Source organism: Erythrolamprus reginae, chromosome 4 (assembly GCF_031021105.1).
Source record: "Erythrolamprus reginae isolate rEryReg1 chromosome 4, rEryReg1.hap1, whole genome shotgun sequence".
NCBI classification, from domain to species: Eukaryota; Metazoa; Chordata; class Lepidosauria; order Squamata; family Dipsadidae; genus Erythrolamprus; species Erythrolamprus reginae.
Window position 1 is genome coordinate 19568910 of NC_091953.1, and position 22761 is coordinate 19591670.

General features: G+C 40.8%; 1 protein-coding gene across 3 annotated transcripts in view; it reads right to left on the bottom strand.

Moving 5' to 3' along the window:
- ALKBH8 (alkB homolog 8, tRNA methyltransferase) overlaps positions 1–22527 on the bottom strand; it is an 89355-nt gene extending 66828 nt beyond the window's left edge. The window contains exons 1-7 of one of the 3 annotated variants that reach the window (XM_070749729.1): positions 22466–22511; positions 18649–18836; positions 16969–17209; positions 14489–14620; positions 10233–10328; positions 7256–7360; positions 3783–3853 (exon numbers count right to left, since the gene is read on the bottom strand). In XM_070749729.1, coding sequence (XP_070605830.1) covers positions 3783–3853; positions 7256–7360; positions 10233–10328; positions 14489–14620; positions 16969–17209; positions 18649–18783 — 780 coding nt within the window. In that variant the 5' untranslated portion in view covers positions 18784–18836; positions 22466–22511. Of the gene's footprint in view, positions 1–3782; positions 3854–7255; positions 7361–10232; positions 10329–14488; positions 14621–16968; positions 17210–18648; positions 18837–22045; positions 22089–22465 lie in introns of those variants that run through there. The other 2 variants (XM_070749730.1, XM_070749728.1) reach the window with 2 other exon arrangements.
- Between the last annotated feature and the right edge of the window lie 234 nt (positions 22528–22761).

Consider the following 22761-nt stretch of genomic DNA (forward strand, 5'->3'; position numbering starts at 1 on the left):
TGGCCAGCACACATATGTGCACTGGAGCTGATATAGGGAAAAGCCTTGCATGCCCTCAGATATGCCGGTTGGTGGGACCTAGGGGAAGAGCCTTCTCTGTGGGGGCCCCGGCCCTCTGGAATCAGCTCCCCCCCGGAGATTCGCACTGCCCCCACCCTCCTCGCCTTCCGAAAGAGCTTAAAAACTCATCTTTGTAATCAGTCCTGGGGTAATTAGATCTTCCCCCTAACCAACAAATGTTTTTAGCGTAAGTTATTGGGTGAATGTTAATAATAATAATAATAATTATTATTATTATTATTATTATTATTATTATTATTATTTATTAGATTTGTATGCCGCTCCTCTCCGAAGACTCGGAGCGGCTCACAACAATAAAACACAGTACAAATCCAATTCTAAAAAAACAGTTTAAAAACCCTTAATATAAAACAATCACACATCCCAAACATACCATGCATTAAACGGAACGGTCCAGGGGAATCAGTTCCCCCATGCCTGATGGTAGAGGTGACTTTTAAGGAGTTTGCAAAAGGCAAGGAAGGGTGGGGGCAATTCTAATCTCCAGGGGGACTTGGTTCCAGAGGGTCGGGCCCGCCAGAGAAGGCTCTTCCCCTGGGTCCCGCCAGCCGACATTGTTTAATCGACGGGACCCGGAGAAGGGTTTTAGATTTTTTTTAAAAAAATTAATTGGATTTATTGGATTTATATGCTGTGAGTTGCCCCGAGTCCTCGGAGAGGGGCAGCATACAAACCCAATTAATTGAATGAATGAATGAATGAATGAATGAATGAATGAATGAATGAATGAATATGTCTCCATGTGCCATCTGTGGCACCCGTCCCATAGGTTCGCCATCATGGGCTTAACAACTGAACTAAGAAAGTTGTAGTCTTTGATGTCCTGAAAACAAATCCAAGAACTGCAATCTGGGTTTGCTCTCTCATTTCAAACTAAGACAATCACATGCTTACAAAATACAGTAGTACCTCGTGATACGAACCCCTTGTCATATGAACTTTCCTAGATAAGAACCTGGGGTTCGGAAATTTTTTGCCTCTTCTTACGAACTTTTTCCGCCTTACAACCCCGCCGCCCGAACACCGAACCTGGAAGTTCAGCAAAAGTTCAGATTCGGGTGGCCGCCGAGAAGCCCCACCTCTCAGCTGTCGCCTTCTGAAACAGCCGGGGGGCTTCTCGGCGGCGGCCTCCTGAACCCGAACGCCAAACCCAAACTTTTGCCGAACTTCCAGGTTCGGCGTTCGGGAGGTCACTGAGAAGCCCCACTGCCCGGCTGTCGCCTTTTGAAACAGCTAAGCGACTTCTTGGCATTCTCCTGAACGCCGAACCCGGAAGTTCAGCAAAAGTTCGGGTTCGGCGTTCGGGTTCAGGAGAACGCCGAGAAGCCCCGCCGTCCGGCTGTCAGCTTTGCAAGAGCCACGGAGCTGTCAGCCGGTCAGGAGGCTCAAATAGAGGTGGGGAATCCCAATAGGGAATTCCATGGGTGGAGCTTTGATGTCACGAAGACGTCCTTCCTGGAGTCCACGTTTCGGACGGCCAGGAAGGACGTCTCCCGAACGTTGGGTTGTATCTGAGACCTGTCTACAGAGGCTGCCCCTCTGGTTCTGTTTAGTGAGGCAGAACCCTGCTTCTATGGATGTGATGTTTGGTGCCCGTCCCTGTGCTATTATAATCAATGTCTCAGTACTGTCTTTTAGTCCAGTCCTTTCCAGACATTGGTAGCATTTCCAAATATATATTCCCAGCGATGGGCTGCCAATTTTTTTTTGTCACACTGTGGGTGTGGCTTGATGGTCATGTGACCAGGTGCGAGTGACTTGCCGACCATGTGACCGGGTGGAAGTGGTTTGACAATCATTTATTTATTTATTTATTTATTTATTTATTTATTTATTTATTTATTCATTCATTCATTCATTCATTCAATTTTTTAATGCCACCCTTCTCCTTAGACTCAGGACGGCTTGCAACATGTTAGCAATAGCACTTTTTAACAAAGTCAGCCTATTGCCCCCACAATCTGGGTCCTCATTTTACCCACCTCGGAAGGATGGAAGGCTGAGTCAACCTTGAGCCGGTGATGAGATTTGAACTGCTGACCTACAGATCTACAGTCAGCTTCAGTGGCCTGCAGTACAGCACTTACCTGCTGCGCCACCCCGGCTCATGTGACTAGGGGTGGATTAAAGGTCATGTGACTGGGTGAGAGTGGCTTACTGACCAAGATAAGTTTTCAAATAGGTGCTTGGACTTTTTTTCAGTTGATCACCAGTAAATCAGATTATTTGAATAGTCACAAAAAGTACAAATGATAGGATTATTTCTTGAGGAGCCCAGTAAAATTTTAAGGTTTTGTACTGAACCCACAAGGTTCAGTATGATAACAGATTAGGCAATTAGCTCAATTTTCTTTAATTGATATAAAAGTTCGGTTCTATATAATGATTAAAATGATTAAAGCATTTAAGGGTAAAAACATACTATTGAATTATTTCCTATTTTAAAAGTAATTAAGGATCATAGTAAGGTACTAGAAAAGGAAGGACAATTAAAAAAACTATTAAGTATTCAATAAATAGTGCATAAACCTACTACAGTATTCCCATTGTGCTCCACCCCCATGGGGGCAGCAGCTCATCTCTGTATATTACATAGATAGAGGGAAGGATGGATGGATGGAAGGATATGCAGTTAATAATGTACAACATTATAAGAAGAAGATCCCGGTAATTTGAAAAAGGGCTAACTTCCATATATGTGGGTATCCAAATCCTACTTTAAAATGTTATTGGCCTTAGTAAAAACCGTGATGCAATTTTACAGAATAGTTCAAGAAACTATGGTTAAATAAGAGTGTGAAATCATTATCTGTCTTCACAAAAGCCTTCCCAAATCTTGTTTCAAGATGCGCTGGTGCTACAATTTGCAGAAGATATCACATTGGGGAAGAACATTCCTGAGTTATTATAAAGCAGTGATTTTCAACCTTTTTTTGAGCTGCGGCACATTTTTTACATTTACAAAACCAGGGGGCACATTGGGGGGGGGGGGCTAAAAAACGTTTGGACCAAAAAAATATCTCCCTCCCTTTTGCTCTATTTCTCTCTCCCTCTTTCTCTCCCTCTTTTTTTCTCCCTCTCTCCATCCCTCTTTTTTTGTCTCTTCCTTCTTTCCTCTTTTTTGCTCTTTCTCTCTCACTCCCTAGTTCCCTCTATGTCTTTCTCTCCCACATTCCCTCCCATTGTTTCTCTCTCTCTCTCTTGCTTGCTTTCTCTCTCTCTCTTGCTCTCTCTCTTGCTTTCTTTCTCTTGTTCTCTTTCTCTCTTGCTTTCTTTCTCTATCTCTCTTGCTTTCTTTCTCTCTCTCTCTTGCTTTCTTTCTCTCTTTCTCTTTCTCTCTTGCTTTCTGTCTCTCTCTCTCTCTTGCTTTCTTTCTCTCTTGTTTTCTTTCTCTGTCTTGCTTTTTCTTTCTCTCTCTGAGCTTCGCGGCACACCTGACCATGTCTCGCGGCACACTAGTGTGCCACGGCACAATGGTTGAAAAACACTGTTATAAAGATCTCCTACAGAAAACTATTTCTCTAGTTGTCCTGCTCACTCCAGAAAAGTCAAGCCTAGAAGAAAATGCTTTTTTCAAGAAAAACGTCTCGCCTGCTGGAAGTACAAGCTCTGCAAATAACAGGTACAAGATAAAGCAACAAATTCGAATTAACATGCTTTCAACTTCTAGAGGAAATTAAAAGATTTTTTTAAAAAATTACCTCCGCTCCTAAACTTAGAGATACGATTTCATCTTCAAAAGCAGAATGAGTATCAATATGAGGAGGGATTCCTATAACATCGAATAAAAACAGACAAAGAATAAGTTAAATTAATCAGTTGTCCCACTTTGGTATACTAGTATAGTACTCAAGAATATACTGCAATTCTCTACAGCCCTCTGATGACACTTATTTGGGGAATAAAGGTACACAAAATGGTGGGAAAAAGATCTTATGAAGCAGATAGGGATTTCTCACCCAAAATGCACATTATTGTGATTATTCAATTCAATTCAATTCAATTTATTAGATTTGTATGCCACCCCTCTCCGAAGACTCGGGGCGTCTCACAACAGAATAAAAACAGTATAACAATGGAACAAATCTAATAATAGAATATATAAAAACCTCAGCAATTAAAAACCATACAGCACATATACATCAAACATGAAATATAATAAGCCTGGGGGAGATGTCATAGTTCCCCCATGCCTGGCGATATAGGTGAGTCTTAAGTAACTTGCGAAAGACAAGGAGGGTGGGGGCCATTCTAATCTCCGGGGGAAGTTGATTCCAGAGAGACGGGGCTGCCACAGAGAAGGCTCTTCCCCTGGGGCCCGCCAAACAACATTGTTTGGTTGACGGGACCCGGAAAAGGCCAACTCTGTGGGACCTTATCGGCCGCTGGGATTCGTGCGGTAGAAGGCAGTTCCGGAGGTATTCTGGTCCAATGCCATGTAGGGCTTTAAAGGTCATTACCAACACTTTGAATTGTGACCGGAAACTGATCGGCAGCCAGTGCAGGCCACGGAGTGTTGCAGAAACGTGGGCGAATTATATGGTCATGTTTAGCATGCTTGTTTTATCCTTTCTCTTTCTATGGAAGACGTCTTCAAACTTAGCAACTTGAAGACTTGTGGACTTCAATTCTGGGAGTTGAAGTCCACAGGTTTTAAATTGCCAACTTTGGGGACCCCTGTTCTATGGGTGAAGAACTCTAGATCAGCAGTAAAGGCTTGTAAAAGATATTTAGTAAAAGTTTGATATTTAGGGCAGCCTAAAAGGACAGCGTTATTATTACTGTCCATGCTGGCTGATCTAAACTGATAAAGGTAGCACTCCTATTATCTTATTATTAATCAGGAGTGGGTCATGGATCATTTTGCTCAGGGTTGCGCCAAGCGTGCAGCAATCAAAAAATAGCTTCTGAGCATGCGAAGAAGCAAAATCCAAGATGGCGGCACCCACAAACACCGGAAGAACTAGCTACGTGACATCATCAACGGTTTAATTATTTATTTATTTTATTAATTAGATTTGTATGCCTCCCCTCTCCGTAGACTCGGGGTGGCTAACAACAGTAAAAAGACAATATGAACAAATCTAATTAATGTAAAAAAAAACAAATTTAAGAAACCAATCATACATACAGACATACCATGCATAAATTTTATAAGCCTAGGGGGAAGGGAATATCTCAATTCCCCCATGCCTGACAACAGAGGTGGGTTTTGAGAAGCTTACGAAAGGCAAGGAGGGTGGGGGCAACTCTGATATCTGGGGGGAGTTGATTCCAGAGGGCCGGGACCGCCACAGAGAAGGCTCTTCCCTTGGGTCCCACCAGCCAACATTGTTTAGTCGATGGGACCCGGAGAAGGCCAACTCTGTGGGACTTAACTGGTCGCTGGGATTCGTGCGGCGGAAGACAGTCCCGGAGATATTCTGGTCCGATGCCATGAAGGGCTTTATAGGTCATAAACAACACTTTGAATTGTGACCGGAAACTGATCGGCAACCAATGCAGACTGCGGAGTGTTGGTGTATATTTGGGAAAGCCCATGATTGCTCTCGCAGCTGCATTCTGCACAATCTGAAGTTTCCTAACACTTTTCAAAGGTAGCCCCATGTAGAGAGCATTACAGTAGTCGAGCCTTGAGGTGATGAGGACATGAGTGACTTTGAGCAGTGAGTCCTGGTCCAAATAGGGCCGCAACTGGTGCACCAGGCGGACCTGGGCAAACGCCCCCCTCGCCACAGCTGAAAGATGTTTCTCTAATGTTAGTTTACCGGTAGATAGAACTGGTAGGAATCCACCTCTGTTACTCTGTTTTCCCGAAAATAAGTCACCCCCGAAAGTAAGACAAAGGAGAGGTTTCGTAGAATTGCCTAATATAAGGCATCCCCCGAAAGTAAGACGTAGGAGACGTTTCATTTCGCAGCATTCCCAAACAGAACATATATAACATATATTTGAAGAAAGTATAATTGTTGCACATGGAAATAATGGTACGGTAGTAGTAAGAAATTCTTGATAGGATTCAGTTTGTCTGGTTATGCTGGTTTGTGATGAAAACTACTGTACAGTACTGTATATAATAAATGTTCTTTTTTTTGTTGTTCAGCACTAAATGTGAACTCTTCATCATTGAAAATAATAAGACATCCCCTGAAAATAAGACGTAGCACATCTTTGGGAGCAAAAATTAATATAAGTGTTCAGAAACTTCAGATCGTGCAGAATGCAGCTGCGAGAGCAATCCTGGGCTTCCCAAGGTATGCCCATGTTACACCAACACTCTGGAGTCTGCATTGTTTGCTGATCAATTTCTGGTCACAATTCAAAGTGTTGGTTAAAGCCCTTCATGGCACCGGACCAGAATATCTCCGGGACCACCTTCCGCTGCACGAATCCCAGCGACCGATTAGGTCCCACTGAGTTGGCCTTCTCCGGGTCCCGTCGACTAAACAATGCCGTTTGGCGGGTCCCAGGGGAAGAGCCTTCTCTGTAGTGGCCCTGACCCTCTGGAACCAGCTCCCCCCAGAGATTAGAACTGCCCCCACCCTCCTGGCCTTTTGTAAACTCCTTAAAACCCACCTCTGCCGTCAGGCATGGGGGAACTGAGATAACTTCCCCAGGCCTATATTGTTTATGTATGGTATGTTGTGTGCATGTTTTTTAAATTATGGGATTTTAGTTTTAATTATTAGATTTGTATTGTACATTGTTTTTACTATTACTGTTGTGAGCCGGCCCGAGTCTACGGAGAGGGGCGACATACAAATTTCATTCATTCATTCACTCATTCACTCATTCACTCATTCACTCATTCACTCATTCATTCATTCATTCATTCATTCATAAATAAATAAATAAATAAATAAATAAATAAATAAATAAATAAATAAATAAATAAATAAATAAATAAAATGATGTCTTATTTTCGGGGAAACAGGGTATTAATACAGAATACTTGCATTTATCTTAAAGTCATGGGAACATATCCTTATAACTAAGAACTGACAACTCTCCTCATATCTCCACACTGAACATTTTCCCCTAATGCTGGATTTACAGTATTTGAAAATCTTATCATTTTATTTATATATTTATTTATTTGGTTGGATTTCTATGTCACCATTCTCCTCCCTTCATGGAAGATCAGGTGAGGATGATATAGATCCCAGGTACATACCTTGTCCAGGTTCATACTGATTTACAGTCAGTTGATCAGGTTTCTGGTTAATATACCCCATTTTCAGACATTTTGCAAGAATTGTGGTACAAAAATCCGGCAGACCTGATATTTCAAAACAAAGATAAATTATAGCCTCTTTTTTGTCCCCTAACAAATTCTTCATAAGAGAGACTATAAATAACAAATAAACATGTAATAAAATTTGAATTGAAAAATAGAATGGATAGACCATGATTTGCAAAGTTCTTCCAGAGACTAGGATTTACTTCCTGTTCCCGACAAACAATGTCCATTGAAGACAATGAATTCATTTAACTACCACAAAATAGGCCATAAAATTGTTTGGACATGTGGTAATCCCCTTAACAACCAGCAAAATTTGCAACTGCAATCCTGGGCTCAATTACAGTCGCATGTACTGATTTGAATGGTACTGTAATGAAATGCAGCCACATTTGTATAGGTATAATGAAATTATTATTCATTGGTATGAAAATCATTTTAATGAAACAGGAAGACTGATAAAGAACGATCTTTCAGCTGTGGCAAGGGGGACGTTTGCCCAGGTTCGCCTGGTGCACCAGTTGCGGCCCTATCGTCTGGAGGACAGAAGGAAAAGGAGGGACATGATCGAAACATTTAAATATGTTAAAGGGTTAAATAAGGTTCAGGAGGGAACTGTTTTTAATAGGAAAGTGAACACATGAACAAGGGGACACAATCTGAAGTTAGTTGGGGGAAAGATCAAAAGCAACGTGAGAAAATATTATTTTACTGAAAGAGTAGTAGATCCTTGGAACAAACTTCCAGCAGACGTGGTTGGTAAATCCACAGTAACTGAATTTAAACATGCCTGGGATAAACATATATCCATTGTAAGATAAAATACAGGAAATAGTATAAGGGCAGACTAGATGGACCATGAGGTCTTTTTCTGCCGTCAGTCTTCTATGTTTCTATCTGGACTGGGACTCACTGCTCACAGTCACTCACGCCCTCATCACCTTCAGATTCGACTACTGTAACGCTCTCTACATGGGGCTACCTTTGAAAAGTGTTCGGAAACTTCAGATCGTGCAGAATGCAGCTGCGAGAGCAATCATGGGCTTCCCAAGGTATGCTCATATCACACCAACACTCCGCAGTCTGCATTGGTTGCCGATCAATTTCCGGTCACAATTCAAAGTGTTGGTTATGACCTATAAAGCCCTTCATGGCATTGGACCAGAATATCTCCGGGACCGCCTTCTGCCGCACGAATCCCTGCGACCGGTTAGGTCCCACAGAGTTGGCCTTCTCCAGGTCCCGTCAACTAAACAATGTCATCTGGCGGGTCCCAGGGGAAGAGCCTTCTCCGTGGCAGCCCCGACTCTCTAGAACAGCGTTTCCCAACCGGTGTGCCGCGGCACACTGGTGTGCCGCGAGACATGGCCAGGTGTGCCGCCAAGCTTCAGCTGGGCGGGGCGCTGCCGGTACTTTCGTCCTGGGGCTCCCGCTCGCAGCTGTCTCCTGCTCGATGCCGCGGTTTTCGGCGCTCTCCTGCTGGGCCCCAAAGAAGGAAGGCAGGAAGAAGGAGAGCTCCATTCTTCGCACCTTTTTCCCGCCTTCTTTCTTTGGGGCCCAGCAGGAGAGCACCGAAAACCGCGGCATCGAGCAGGAGGCGGGGCACAGCTGCGAGCGGGAGCCCCAGGACAGAAGTACCGGCAGCGCCCCGCCCAGCTGGAGCTCCTCTTTCGTTGACGGCAAGTGTCTGATGGGAGCAGGGTGTGTGTGTGTGCGGCCGCAGCGGCCGCAGGCAGTCGGGGGAGATGGCGGCGGCGAGAGGGATTGCTCGCTCGCTCTCTCTCAGCTGACTGCAAGTGGGAGCCCTGACGGTGGCGGTTGGACGTTCTGCTGGACGTCGTACATGCTGGCGCTGCGTGCCTGGCATATACGGTGTCCAGCACCACGTCCAGCTGCCGCCGTCAGGGCTCCCGCTTGCAGTCAGCTGAGAGAGAGAAAGAAAGAGAGACATATAAGAGAGGCAGAGAGAGAGAGAAAGAGAGACATAGCAAGAGAGGCAGAGAAAGAGAGACAGAGCAAGAAAGAGAGACAGCAAGAGAGGCAGAGAAAGAGAGAGAGGGAAAGAGAGAGAGAAAGAGAGACATAGCAAGAGAGGCAGAGAGAGAGAAAAAGAAAGAGACATAGCAAGAGAGGCACAGAGAGAGAGAGAAAGAGAAAGAAAGAGAGACATAGCAAGAGAGACAGAGAGAGAAAGAGAGATAGCAAGAGAGGCAAAGAGAAAGAAAGAGACATATAGCAAGACAGTGAAAGAGAGAGAGAGCAAGAGAGAGAGAAAAAAGCAAGAAAGAGATAGCAAGAGAGACAGAGAGAGAGAGCAAGGGAGAGAGAAAGACATAGAGGAAGGGAAGGAGAGAGAGAGAAAGAGAGCAAAAAAGAGAGGAAGAAAGAAAAAAAGAGGGATGGAGAGAGAGAATGAAGGGAAGGAAGGAAAAGAGAGAAAGAGGGAGAAATAGAGCGAAAGGGAGGAAGAGAAAGGGTTTTTTTGTCCAAACTTTTCTTTAGCCCCCCCCCCCCCCCCCTTTCAGTGTTCCCCAGGATTTTGAAAATACGAATAATGTGCCGCGGTTCAAAAAAGGTTGGGAAACACTGCTCTAGAACCAGCTCCCCCCAGAGATTAGAACTGCCCCTATCCTCCTTGCCTTCCATAAACTCCTTAAAACTCACCTCTGCCGTCAGGCATGGGGGTATTGAGGCATCCCCCTGCCCCCTGGGCCTATACAATTTATGTATGGTATGTTTGTGTGTCTGTCTGCTTTAATAATGGGGTTTTTTTAATGTTTTTTTAAATTTATTAGATTTGTTATGAATTGTTTTATTGTATGCTGTGAGCCACCCTGAGTCTATGGAGAGGGGCAGCATACAAATCTAATAAATAAATAAATAAATAAATAGATTCGGATTAGATACCCACCTCCAGGTAAGGGTCTGTCTGGGTCAACATTGTTGTTATCATATCGAAATTCATATCCAAAATGTTTTACTCTCCTATGTTTTAAACACTTCTGAGCTATGAAATAAAAAGAAACAAGGGATTAAAAATATAATTCTTAATACAATATTGGTTAAGTGCCTGTGTAATTCCAATCTTCTGAATCGGTGCTCAGTTCAAATCCTGCTTCTGCCATAAACTCACAATGTAATCTCAGGAAGGTCATGCTTTCAGACTTCCAACATCTGTAATGAAACTGATGTTTTGAACATTTGAAAGTGCTACATTGGTGGTAAACATTAATATGATACTAATAAGCCCCAAAGTGGAATTGTGTGCTGATTGCATTATGCTTGGAGCTCTATACTCTCAACACCCTTAAGGATAACCAATGGCTTTTCAGATGATACTTACAGTTTCCCCTTCTATTGGATAGGTGAACTAACATCATTGGCAGCTATAGTTCAGAGGCAGGCAAAGTTGGCTCTTCTATGATTTGTGGACTTCAACTCCCAGAATTCCTGAGCCTATCATTCTAGCTCGGGAATTCAGGGAATTGAAGTCCACATGTCACAGAAGAGCCAACTTTGCCTACCCCTGATCTAGAGGGTTACAGATTTCTCTATTCTGAGTTCTCCAGCAATATGTCTTTTCTTGTCCCCAAGGAACCTTTCTTGCGCCTGGCCACATAAGCTGCTTCATTCAGAACTCTCCAGTTGCCTGGAACCAACTATCATATTTTTGGGAGTATAAGATGCACCTTTTTACCCCACCCCCCAAAAGAGGGTGAAAACCTGGGAGTGTCTTATACACCAAATGTAGCCCCATCCACCCAGTCACCCCCACCCTTTGGCCTCTGCCTCCCAGCAATTTACCTCGTTGCAGCAATCAAAACAGCGCAGGTTAAGCCAAGAAATGTATTACAGTGATCCCTCTATTATCGCGAGGGTTCCGTTCCAAGACCCCTCGCGATAATCGATTTTTCGCGATGTAGGGTTGCGGAAGTAAAAACACCATCTGCGCATGCACGCCCTTTTTTCTATGGCCGTGCATGCGTAGATGGTGGAGTTTGCGTTCCCCGCCGCCCACGCAAAGGGGAAACCCCGATTCGGCTCCTTGCTGCTGCTGCGCTACCGAGCAGATCAGCTGCTGGGCGGCCGAAGGAACCTTCCCTGGGTCTTCCCCCTCTTGCTGGAGGGCGAGCGGCGGGCAGCAGTGAGGAACCGGGGTTTCCCCTTTGCGTGGGCGGCCGGGAAGACCCAGGTTGGGGGTTCAGGGGGGTGCTGGGAAGCCCCCCAGGCCGGCTGCGACCTTTTAAAACAGCCGCGCCGCTTCCCAGCTGACTCCCGAAGCCAAACGCGGAAGTGGTTTTTAAAAAAATTAATATTTTTTTAAAAATCGCGATATAGCGTTTCGCGAAGATCGAGATTGCGAAACTCGAGGGATCACTGTATCAGCTTCCTGATTTGAGGCTACAAGAAGACCAGCCACGTGCTAAACTGAAAGTGAAACTAAAGCAGCAAGGAGGCAAACTGCTGGGAGGGAGAGGCAGATTTTTATTTTCTTGTTATAATGAGACTACTGAAGGATGCAAGTCAATAATTATCAATGTCTGTAGAATGTTCAAATTATTAGACTTATTTTTTAAAGACTGCTTTATTATTGAAGAAGCTTTCTAAAATAAATGCTTGATATCTGAAGAGGCCCAGTGGTATTGTATCTTCTTTTAAATAGCAGAGAATAATGTCTGCTTACAGAAAGCCACGTCAATTTTAACAGCATCTGTACAAGTACAGTTTGAAATGTAACAGTGTCCTGTTTTGGTATTAAGATAAGGCAGCTGAGTTAAACCTTGACTTAGTCATGTTTGGAGATCTATTTAAATAATTGGGAGGAGTTAGTGTGACTACATTTAAGAAAACTTTCTGGCATTAAAATAGTACCATAATGTACATTTCTCCAATTCTTTGCTATTTATAGACTCACATGCACAGAAATACACAGCAAACAGTGTATATTATCTGTACTGTTTGGTGGCAGGAAAATTGCTGGGAGGCAGAGGCAGAATTTTTTTTCTTTGTTTTCCTCCCCCAAAACTAAAATGTGTCTTATACTCCAGTGTATCTTATACTCTGAAAAATAAGTTATTCAAAATTATTGGCTGCCCTTGAAAGGTCATATTAAAGCAACTTAAGTAGATTGGAAAACACTGGGTCCAGCTCATTGCCTGGATGGTTTAATGCCCAAGTCTGTTATTTTTTTCTTTATGTAGGGGCCTTAGAACAAATCATGTAGATTTGATTATGGAGGTATTCTACTGTTCCTAAGAATACTTTATCATCTACTGCAAATGTGGGTGAGGTCACACATCACGATAATCCATGATGTATTTATTATTGTGATATATATATATATATATATATACAGTGATCCCCCGTTTATTGCGTCCCCAACCATTGCGAACAGGGTACTTCGCTATTTTTCAACCCGGAAGTCAAAAATACCATCTACGCATGCGTGCCGGGCACGCATGCGTAGATGGCAGCGGCTTCCCTGGGTCTTCCCCCTCTTGCTACGTCAGCGAGGAGTTTCCCCACCGCCCACGCAAACTCCTCGCTGCCGCCCGCCCTTCGCCCGCCCACGCCGTTCATTCTCGCCGCTTTTGAGCTGAGTCCGGGAGCGAATTCGCTCCCGGACTCAGCTCAAAAGCGCCGATAGCAAGCGGCAAGGAACGGCTTGTCTCGGCGCTTTCGAGCTGAGTCCGGTCAGCTCGAAAGCGCCGAGACAAGCCGTTCCTTGCCGCTTGCTATCGGCGGTTTTGAGCTGAGTCCGGAAGCGAATTCGCTTCCGGACTCAGCTCAAAACCGCCGATAGCAAGCGGCAAGGAACGGCTTGTCTCGGCGCTTTCGAGCTGAGTCCGGTCAGCTCGAAAGCGCCGAGACAAGCCGTTCCTTGCCGCTTGCTATCGGCGGTTTTGAGCTGAGTCCGGAAGCGAATTCGCTTCCGGACTCAGCTCAAAACCGCCGATAGCAAGCGGCAAGGAACGGCTTGTCTCGGCGCTTTCGAGCTGAGTCCGGTCAGCTCGAAAGCGCCGAGACAAGCCGTTCCTTGCCGCTTGCTATCGGCGGTTTTGAGCTGAGTCCGGAAGCGAATTCGCTCCCGGACTCAGCTCGAAAGCGCCGAGAGCCAGCGCCCCCCGGACCCCCAACCCGGGTTTGGGGGGCTGCTAGGAAGCCCTCCATGCCGGCGGCAAACAGCCGCCCCGCCCCCAATCTTCGGCTCCTCGCTAGCGCTGTGGGAGTAAAAACGCCATCTGCACATGCGCAGATGGTGTTTTTACTTCCGCAGCGCTACTTCGCGAAAACCCGCTCGTTGCGGGGGGGTCCTGGAACGGAACCCTCGCAACGAGCGGGGGTCTACTGTATATATATATATATATATATATATATATATATATATATATATATATACACTGCTCAAAAAAAAATAAAGGGAACACTTAAACAACACAATATAACTCCATGTAAATCAAACTTCTGTGAAATCAAACTGTCCACTTAGGAAGCAACACTGATTGACAATCATTTCCACATGCTGTTGTGCACATTCAACTTTGTACAGAACAAAGTATTCAATGAGAATATTTCATTCATTCAGATCTAAGATGTGTTATTTGAGTGTTCCCTTTATTTTTTTGAGCATACACACACACACATGCATATAAACATATTTTATTTATTTTATTTATTTATTTATTGGATTTGTATGCCGCCCCTCTCCGTAGACTCAGGGCGGCTAACAACAGTAACAAAAAACAGCATGTAAATCCAATAGTAAAACAACTAAAAACCCTTATTGTAAAACCAAACATCCATACATGCAAACATACCATACATGAATTGTAAAGGCCTAGGGGGAAAGAATATCTCAGTTCCCCCATGCCTGACGGCAGAGGTGGGTTTTAAGGAGCTTACGAAAGGCAAGGAGGGTGGGGGCAATTCTAATCTCCGGGGGGAGTTGGTTCCAGAGGGCCGGGGCCGCCACAGAGAAGGCTTTTCCCCTGGGCCCCACCAAACGACATTGTTTTGTTGACGGGACCCAGAGGAGGCCCACTCTGTGGGACCTAACCGGTCACTGGGATTTGTATATACATACATGCACAATCACCTGTCTTTCAAGAAGTTAAGGCACAAGTAAAACACCCACAATCTGGCTTAGGTACTGTTAGAACAACATACCTTGAGGAATGACCTCATCCTCCGTCCAATTAATGTTTTCCAGGAGCATTTTTTCTTCTTCAGGTGAAACCAATTCTTCAATTATTCTCAAACCAGGGGGCAAGACTGGAGGGCTCATTTCTTCCCAAGGAACTAATAGCATAGGAAATATAAAAAGCCTTCATGAAAATTTGTTGTTGCTGTTTTTAATTCTGTGTGAATTAAACAGTAATATTCAAAACAATTTTTGACAGATACTAAAGAACTCCAGGAAACAAGACTGGTTTCCATTGCTGTGCTACACAAAATATTTTCTATTTAGAATCCAAAGATGTCATTGCTTTTCTGATCATTTTTTCAAATCAAAGTTCATTATTTGGAGCATTTGTTTCAGGCAAGAAGTTAACTGCAATCAATTGTCTCTGTTACACCATGGGTGTCAAGATAAAGGAGTGTTTATGCATATGCTTTGGAAATGCCCAGCAGTGCAGAACTTTTGGGGAAAAATGGATGTTGTTGTTGTTGTTGTTGTTGTTGTTGTTATTATTATTATTATTTATTAGATTTGTATGCCGCCCCTCTCCGAAGACTCGGAGCGGCTCACGACAACAAAACAGTACAAATCCAATAGTTAAAAACAATTTAAAACCCCTTCATATAAAAAACAGTCATACATCTCAGACAAACCATACATAAAATGGAAACGGCCCAGGGGAATCAATTTCCCCATGCCTGACAGCAGAGGTGGCTTTTAAAGAGTTTGTTAAATATACGATGGACAATTACAAAGGAAATGGCAGTATTAGTTAAAAGCAATGCGATGGGAGAATTTAGAGGAAATAAAACAAGCAGCGATAGAAAGCACTCAGGCGGTAATAGTCTTGGGTTGGAAGGATGCGACAAAATGGACAATACAAAATTGGTACCAATACATGGTGGATCATATTCAATTTGAGATTATGGACAAGAGGATGAACTCTGTTAATTAAACTGATTTGCGACAACTGACGGGACGATGGGACAAGGTAAGACAATATATGGTTAGTAGAATTCGAGACTAAGCTATAAGGAAAAAAATTGAATCACTTTATAATATGTAAATAGATATATTGCTCTTGAGTTAAAATGGTATATACTGTATAAAGAAATGCCCCCATTTTGGTGTAGGGGTGTGAATCTTGTCTGGTGGTGGGCATCAATCACTGAGCACTTGTTGTATGTTGTGTGTGTGTTTTATATTCTATATTTTAAAATCAATAAAAATAATATTTAAAAAATTGTCTCTGTTACACATAACACTTGCTGATAATCTGTGGCTAGCAGACAACAAATACTATGAAGTAATACAGGTAGAAAGAAAAAAATATCCATTTAGAGCAAAATTAAAACATTAACTAAGCCCCAAATGAGTCAAACTTGGAAGACTGCAAGACCTATCATTTCTTGCCAATGCCCATATTATATCCAATCCAATCCATCTGCAGGAGAATAGCTAAGAAAGGTGGCCAAATTAATTTTCATTACTTCACTGTTGATTGTCAAAAGAATCTATGATCTGCTCAGCAAAAAATCTCATGATAAAATGGCCCTCAGGCCAATTTTTCAAAATTGATCAATGCCTCTCTGAACTTCATGAGGTATGAACTGAGTTCTCTAGCGGTATGTTGAGGAAAAACAGAGTAGAAAAGCAAGCTTCTTTAGTAGTACAGTGTTCCCTCGATTTTCGCGGGTTCGAACTTCACGAAAAGTCTATACAGTGTTCCCTCGATTTTCACGGGTTCGAACTTCGCGAAAAGGCTATGCCACGGTTTTTCAAAAATATTAATTAAAAAATACTTTGTGGTTTTTTCCCCTATACTGTACCACGGTTTTTCCTGCCTGATGATGTCATATGTCATCGCCAAACTTTCATCCGCCTTTAATAAATATTTTTTTAAATAAACTTTAATAAATAAACATGGTGAGTAATAATCTAAATGGTTGCTAAGGGAATGGGAAATTGTAACTTAGGGGTTTAAAGTGTTAAGGGAAGGCTTGTGACACTGTTCATAGCCAAAAATAGTGTATTTACTTCCGCATCTCTACTTCGCGGAAATTCGATTTTTGCGGGCAGTCTCGGAACGCATCCCCCGCGAAAATCGAGGAAACACTGTACCACGGTTTTTCAAAAATATTAATTAAAAAATACTTCGCGGGTTTTTTCCCTATACCACGGTTTTTCCCGCCCGATGACGTCATATGTCATTGCCAAACTTTTGTCTGCCTTTAATAAATATTTTTAAAATAAACTTTAATAAATAAACACAGTGAGTAATAATCCAAATGGTTGCTAAGGGAATAGGAAATTGCAATTTAGGGTTTTAAAGTGTTAAGGGAAGGTTTGTGATACTGTTCATAGCCAAAAATAGTGTATTTACTTCCGCATGTCTACTTCGCGGAAATTCGACTTTCGCGGGTGGTCTCAGAATGCATCCCCCGTGAAAATCGAGGAAACACTGTACCTTTTTCCACATAGTTGAGGTATAGAACAATCTTTTGGCTGGAGTCGTCTAATATTAGTTCTTTTCCATTGAGGGAGTCATAGGCTTGCTTGGAGTCAGCTGTGCTGCCATACTGCACAAAGGAATAGGGTTTATTTGGAGGCATCAAGAGGCTTTCTACTTGTCCACACGCTTCTACCACAGAGTGCAACTGGCATCTGCCAACACCATTACCCAGACCTCCGTTGGCAATAACCAGATTCTAATGAAGGAGAGAATAAAAGACACATAGATATCAATGATTAACACTGGCTTGTTCATCTGGAAATGGCATTTTGTATAGACAGTAATTAAAAATGGAACAGAGATCATTGGCCCAGAATTTCTCTTTGATCAATTCTATATAAAATCCTCGGAGCTGAAGTAATGTTGTGCTCAAATTAGTATTCATGCACTCAATGAAGTGTGTGCACATCTTTTTTTTAAATTGATTTTTAATTTCAAGACAAGACAAAAACACATAACATAAAAAAGGAGCCCACGCTGCTCCATACTTTTCAGAAGTCTAAGAAGTTTAAATATGAATCTTGTAGATCATATTTTTAAAAAGGTAATACAAAGAGATAGTAAAAGGAAGAAAAAAGTATAAACTGTCACTAATTACTATTTAAAGTCCGCATAGTTTTGTACCATCTAATATACATTTACAATTATTTACAATAGCATTCTTTTATCCAGCCACTCATAGAACTTGTACCAAATTTTGTAATAGTCAGATTCTTCCTGTCCCTTTAAGAAGTGTATGCACATCTATATAGCATTATTTTCAGTTACTGGCCTTCTTCATGGATAATATTATCACAATATGGTTTCTTGTTTTCTGGCTTCTAGATCTGTATTCCACTTTTCTTCAAGAGCCTAAGGAAGCATGTACAGCTTTCCTTCCTACAATTTTTTCCTCACAACCACCACCATAGAATATAGATTTGCCTGAGGGAGAATCATTTCAAATCAGCCAGTCAGCCAATGGTCCAAAACCACTACATCATACTGGTTCTCAGATAGTGACTTATTGATTCACACAAACTCATATTTTCCAGCCTAATGTTCTGTGCAAACAAGACCATCATCACTTATTCAATTAAAAAACATAGCTTAGATATGCATCAATTTGAATTATCCACTGGATCCCATATCAAAATGTAAGCCATAGTTTGTTGGATAAATCACAATGGCCTAGATCAGGGGTAGGCAAAGTTGGCTCATCTATGACATGTGGACTTCAACTCCCAGAATTCCTGAGCTAGCATGATTGGCTTAGGAATTCTGGGAGTTGAAGCCCACAAGTCATAGAAGAGCCAACTTTTACCTATCCCTGGGCTGGATGGATGGACTTGTTTACAGTGGTAATAGGCACTGAAAGACCTTAAAAATCAGATTGGAGAAATGATTCTTGAGATTTACCATGTTTGATAAGAATTGATATCAAGATAATGGCACATAGTCAATTCAAACCATACTCCAGTCTTGGTTCATGCAACTTACTAAGAAGTACAGTAATGTGATTTGTTGAGTTTTGGTTTAGGATGCTATACAAATCTAGACAGCTATGCTTTAATCCTATTTTTGTGTAAAATCATAAGCTATGTTTAACATAGTATGTGGATGCACTCTCTCATAAAAAGTACAGTTTCTAATCACCTTGGTAGGGTATGATACACATTCAATACCCTCATGCTTTAGTAAGGTATATCTGGCCTTCATCTGTTTTTGCTGCAACTTTTTTTCTGCTTTCCTTATTTTCTTGTTCTGCAGAGTGATGTCATCTAGTTCCATACTGAAAGGAACAAGTAGGAATTGATCAGAAGAAAGTATCAAAAATGAGATTCCTGTAAAAACAAAAAACAAAATATGAAACAGCATAGGAAAGAAAACAGAATTCCAATTTTTATTTTTACTGAAAACTCAGTGCCATAACAGGAACACAGACTATTTCCATATACTGAAATACCAGTTTTGATTTTCAAATAGTTTAACTATTTTGGAATCAGAATAGCTCAAGGGCTAACTTTTTCCATCTGAAGCAGAATTTGTAATCATCACAATATGCATATGAGGACCCCACTCAAGATACAGATTATAGACAAGACACTCAAACAATAAGAGGTCCTTGGTGCTCTCTAAAATCCAAATTAAAATCTCATTTCAACCCTGGAGTACAATTATTTGCCTTTATTGGTAACTCCTAATCAATTCTGTAAGATCAAATAGATCAGGAATCTATCTGGAAAATTGAAGCAGATTTGATTATGGCTAATTCCGAAGAGCCAAGTAGAGTTTTATCTGCTTAGCATTATAATGGAAAATCCCTGGAAATCCTACACAGTTGTTTCCTAGGTTGGAAAATCTAAAAATCATTCCAGAACATAACGGCAAATGATTACTGTATTGTTTTCAAGAAAACAAAACAATTTGTTCCTGAAGTGACTAGAAATCTAAGTTGATTCAATTATTTTACCTTCTTACAAGATTCATCATTGCTTAAGTTTCATATTTATAAAAATAATAGCATTGTTAGGACTCTGTCCAATAAGTTGGGTTGGCAATATATAAACCAACAGCGTATGTCTGTAGGTTTAACTGTGTTAATGTATGTAGCTTTAATTGTATGCTATTTCTGATTGATTGATTGATTGTGCTGCAGGTTGCCATAAGAGGGTCTCTCTCTCACTCTCTCTCTCGTTTTCTTTGACATTCTGTTCCCTGTTGTATCTAAGCTGTGATTTATACCTTGGTATCTTTGCTTACTGTGCATGACAAAGACAATTGGTAAGAAAGAAGACTTTGTAATTGGATATTCTTTGGACTGTTAATCTGACTATTACATGTATGACATGGACTGTTTATTGGATTGTGCTATTTCTTAAAGAAAACTTTAACTCAAGTTAGTGTATCTGTGTTTGGCTGAATTAATAACTACTGTACTCTTGTAAATGTTTCCATTTGCATATCCTTGTTATTCAAGGGTTACTTTGCGCATACATTAGCAAGCATATTTTAAGGATTGTTATAAGAATTGATGTGCACATATATGCATTATAAATTAGTATTATTAAGGAATTTTACATCTTAGGATTTATTGCACTGAATATATTCTGCAACAAACTAATTCGTTTTTCTTTGGGAGACTTTCAAGGCTGAAACAGCAGAATATATAAAATATACAAAAAAGTTTTGCTTACAAAACTATTAAAAGGAACTAAAATATTAATTTTGAACTTTTTTTTTGCAGATGATTGGAACTTTTGACATAAATTTCAGTCTCAAGCCAAGGAAAGAGATACTTTTTTTTGTTTCTTTGTTTTTGCAGGATTAGCATTCTGCCACTGACCTTTGAAAATAACATTTGGTCAGAACATTTGATTTTAATTGAGAAAAATCTCTGCCAATAGAATTTCTTAGAGAAATTTTCCCACAATGCTTGTTTTCCCCATTAGTAACATAAATCCAGCAATTACACAATTTAGAAACAAAAAGATAAACTGAATCTTCTCTTTCTATACTTGCCATTTTGAAATTCAGGCAACTTAGGATCATAATTGAGCATGGAATTCTGGTCATAAGTCGTAAGTGGGGTCAGTTCCTTGCTTTCTCCCTGATCACAAATTATTAAAGCTCAATAAATCATTCAAATAATCAAATCTATTTAATTTATGCAATGTGTTCAAGATACAAAATCAAATTTTGTTATAAAAATATTTAGTTTAGCTTTTTATATGCCATTTATATTATAAAATTGATGTTTTATAATGAAATAGATTGTTTACCTGTGAGACAGGCTTATTGAAAAATATCATTTGAAACTAAATAAATGTGTATATGGTTAGGCTTCATACTAGGAAAATAACTTTTTTTCTTCAAAGCACTTTAAAAAACTGTTTTTGTGTACCAGCAGATGGTGCAATGCGACTATTTGTCACCTAACCATTTTAAGTTTCATTTCTGCACATTTAGTTTCGAGACCACGGATATTTAAAAATAAATATACATGCCTGTGTATCTTTGCTGTAAGCAACAGTTCAAGCTTTACTTTTTATTTAATTCACTATTCACTGCCTTCGCTATTATTTACTAAAAAAAGGCAAGTGTAGTTGAATAAATGGGTATTTTAGTGGAAAACATATCTAGCATTTAGATCCTTACCTAGAAACATAACAAAAACATATAACATAACACAAACAACTTAGGGCCCAGTATGTTTATTTTCCTGTAGCAGATCTAGAAAAGACTACTACACAGAACTATGAAGAAGCAATTGACAATTGGGAAGAACAAATAGTTCAATTTATATACACAATTTATTTTCAAATGTCAGAACAAATACTGGTTATAAAATTTTGACTGATCCCTTTTCCGATAGCGACGAAAAATATAGCTTGTATTCTTTTATATCTGGATTAAGAATATTATTTGTGCATCAACACGCACATTGAACAAAATATTTTAAACTTATAGTACATGCTACTCATATACAGTGCCTAAATAATACATTTTAATCAAAGAATACCAGTATTGAATTTCAGGATATTTTTGCCTGCAGAAAATACCAACTCTCAGCTTTATATATCATATCAGTAACACCTTTAACAGTGAGGAAAATAAATGAAGACTTCTGATACCATATATTAACTAGATCTTTAGGGAGACATGAATAGGATCAGACTAAAGGAAGTCCAGCAGCATATAATGTTAACATATTATTAAAAACATCCTGCTGAAATAATGCCTGGCAACAATGAGCCTTTCAATAGCTTTTCAGTCCTTTCCTTTCAACATTTCGATTTAGGCACTACCTAACTTTTCAATTACTCTGGGCAGCTTTCAATAAAACAAACAAAACAGTATGCTATGAATAAAGAAGCAAGCTAAAGAACAAGTAAAAAAAATGAAATAGGATAAACCTAGCCAATGTCAGAAAACACATAAAAAACCAGGGGGCTCCAGACATCCATTTGCATGTTTCCTCAACACATTATTAGAAGTTTTGTTGCAAGCAATCTATGCTTGCTAATAAGGATTCTCAATTTTTGTGCCTTACCATGGTGGCATAAAACCATATCCTAAGAAGCATAGAGAACCAGAGAAACTTTTTCCTCTAACTGCTGTCAATCAAGATGCTTAGTGCAACTATTGTAACAAGCACCGATATAATCGCTATTTCTTCTTCGCCTTTCAGATCCAGTGGATTACAATTTCTAACCACACCAGATCAGGTCCTCTAAAAAATTTGGACAGATATCCGGAGGAATTGCTTTAGCCATCAAAGTATTTCCATTTCCAGTAAATGAAATGCAACATGTATTGTGCAAAAGCTCCGATGCAAATACAGGTTTTAAGTCAGAGACAGAAATCTCCCTAAACTAAACTAAATTCTAACCCTTTTGCCTGCAAAAAAGTAACTTTTCTCGGTTATTTTTAAATATTCAAGAGGGGGCACAGCGAATGACTAGCTCCTTACCTAGCAGAAGGCAACCATGTTGGAAGGCAGAACTGCAATTCCCATGAACCTCGTTGCCTACATTTCCCATCATGCTTATGAGCGCTCAGCTATTTAACCCTTTAGTAGAGGTTTCCTAAAGCTTTATACCGTACAATAATTCATTGCATACTCGGGATTTTAAAACATACTAATACTGGTTTATTTTCAATGGATTTATAGGTAACCTTTTTAATAGAGAAAAATAAGATACTTATCTTTACTTAAGCTTCTCCTAGTACAGGGGTAGGCAAAGTTGGCTCTATGACATGTGGACT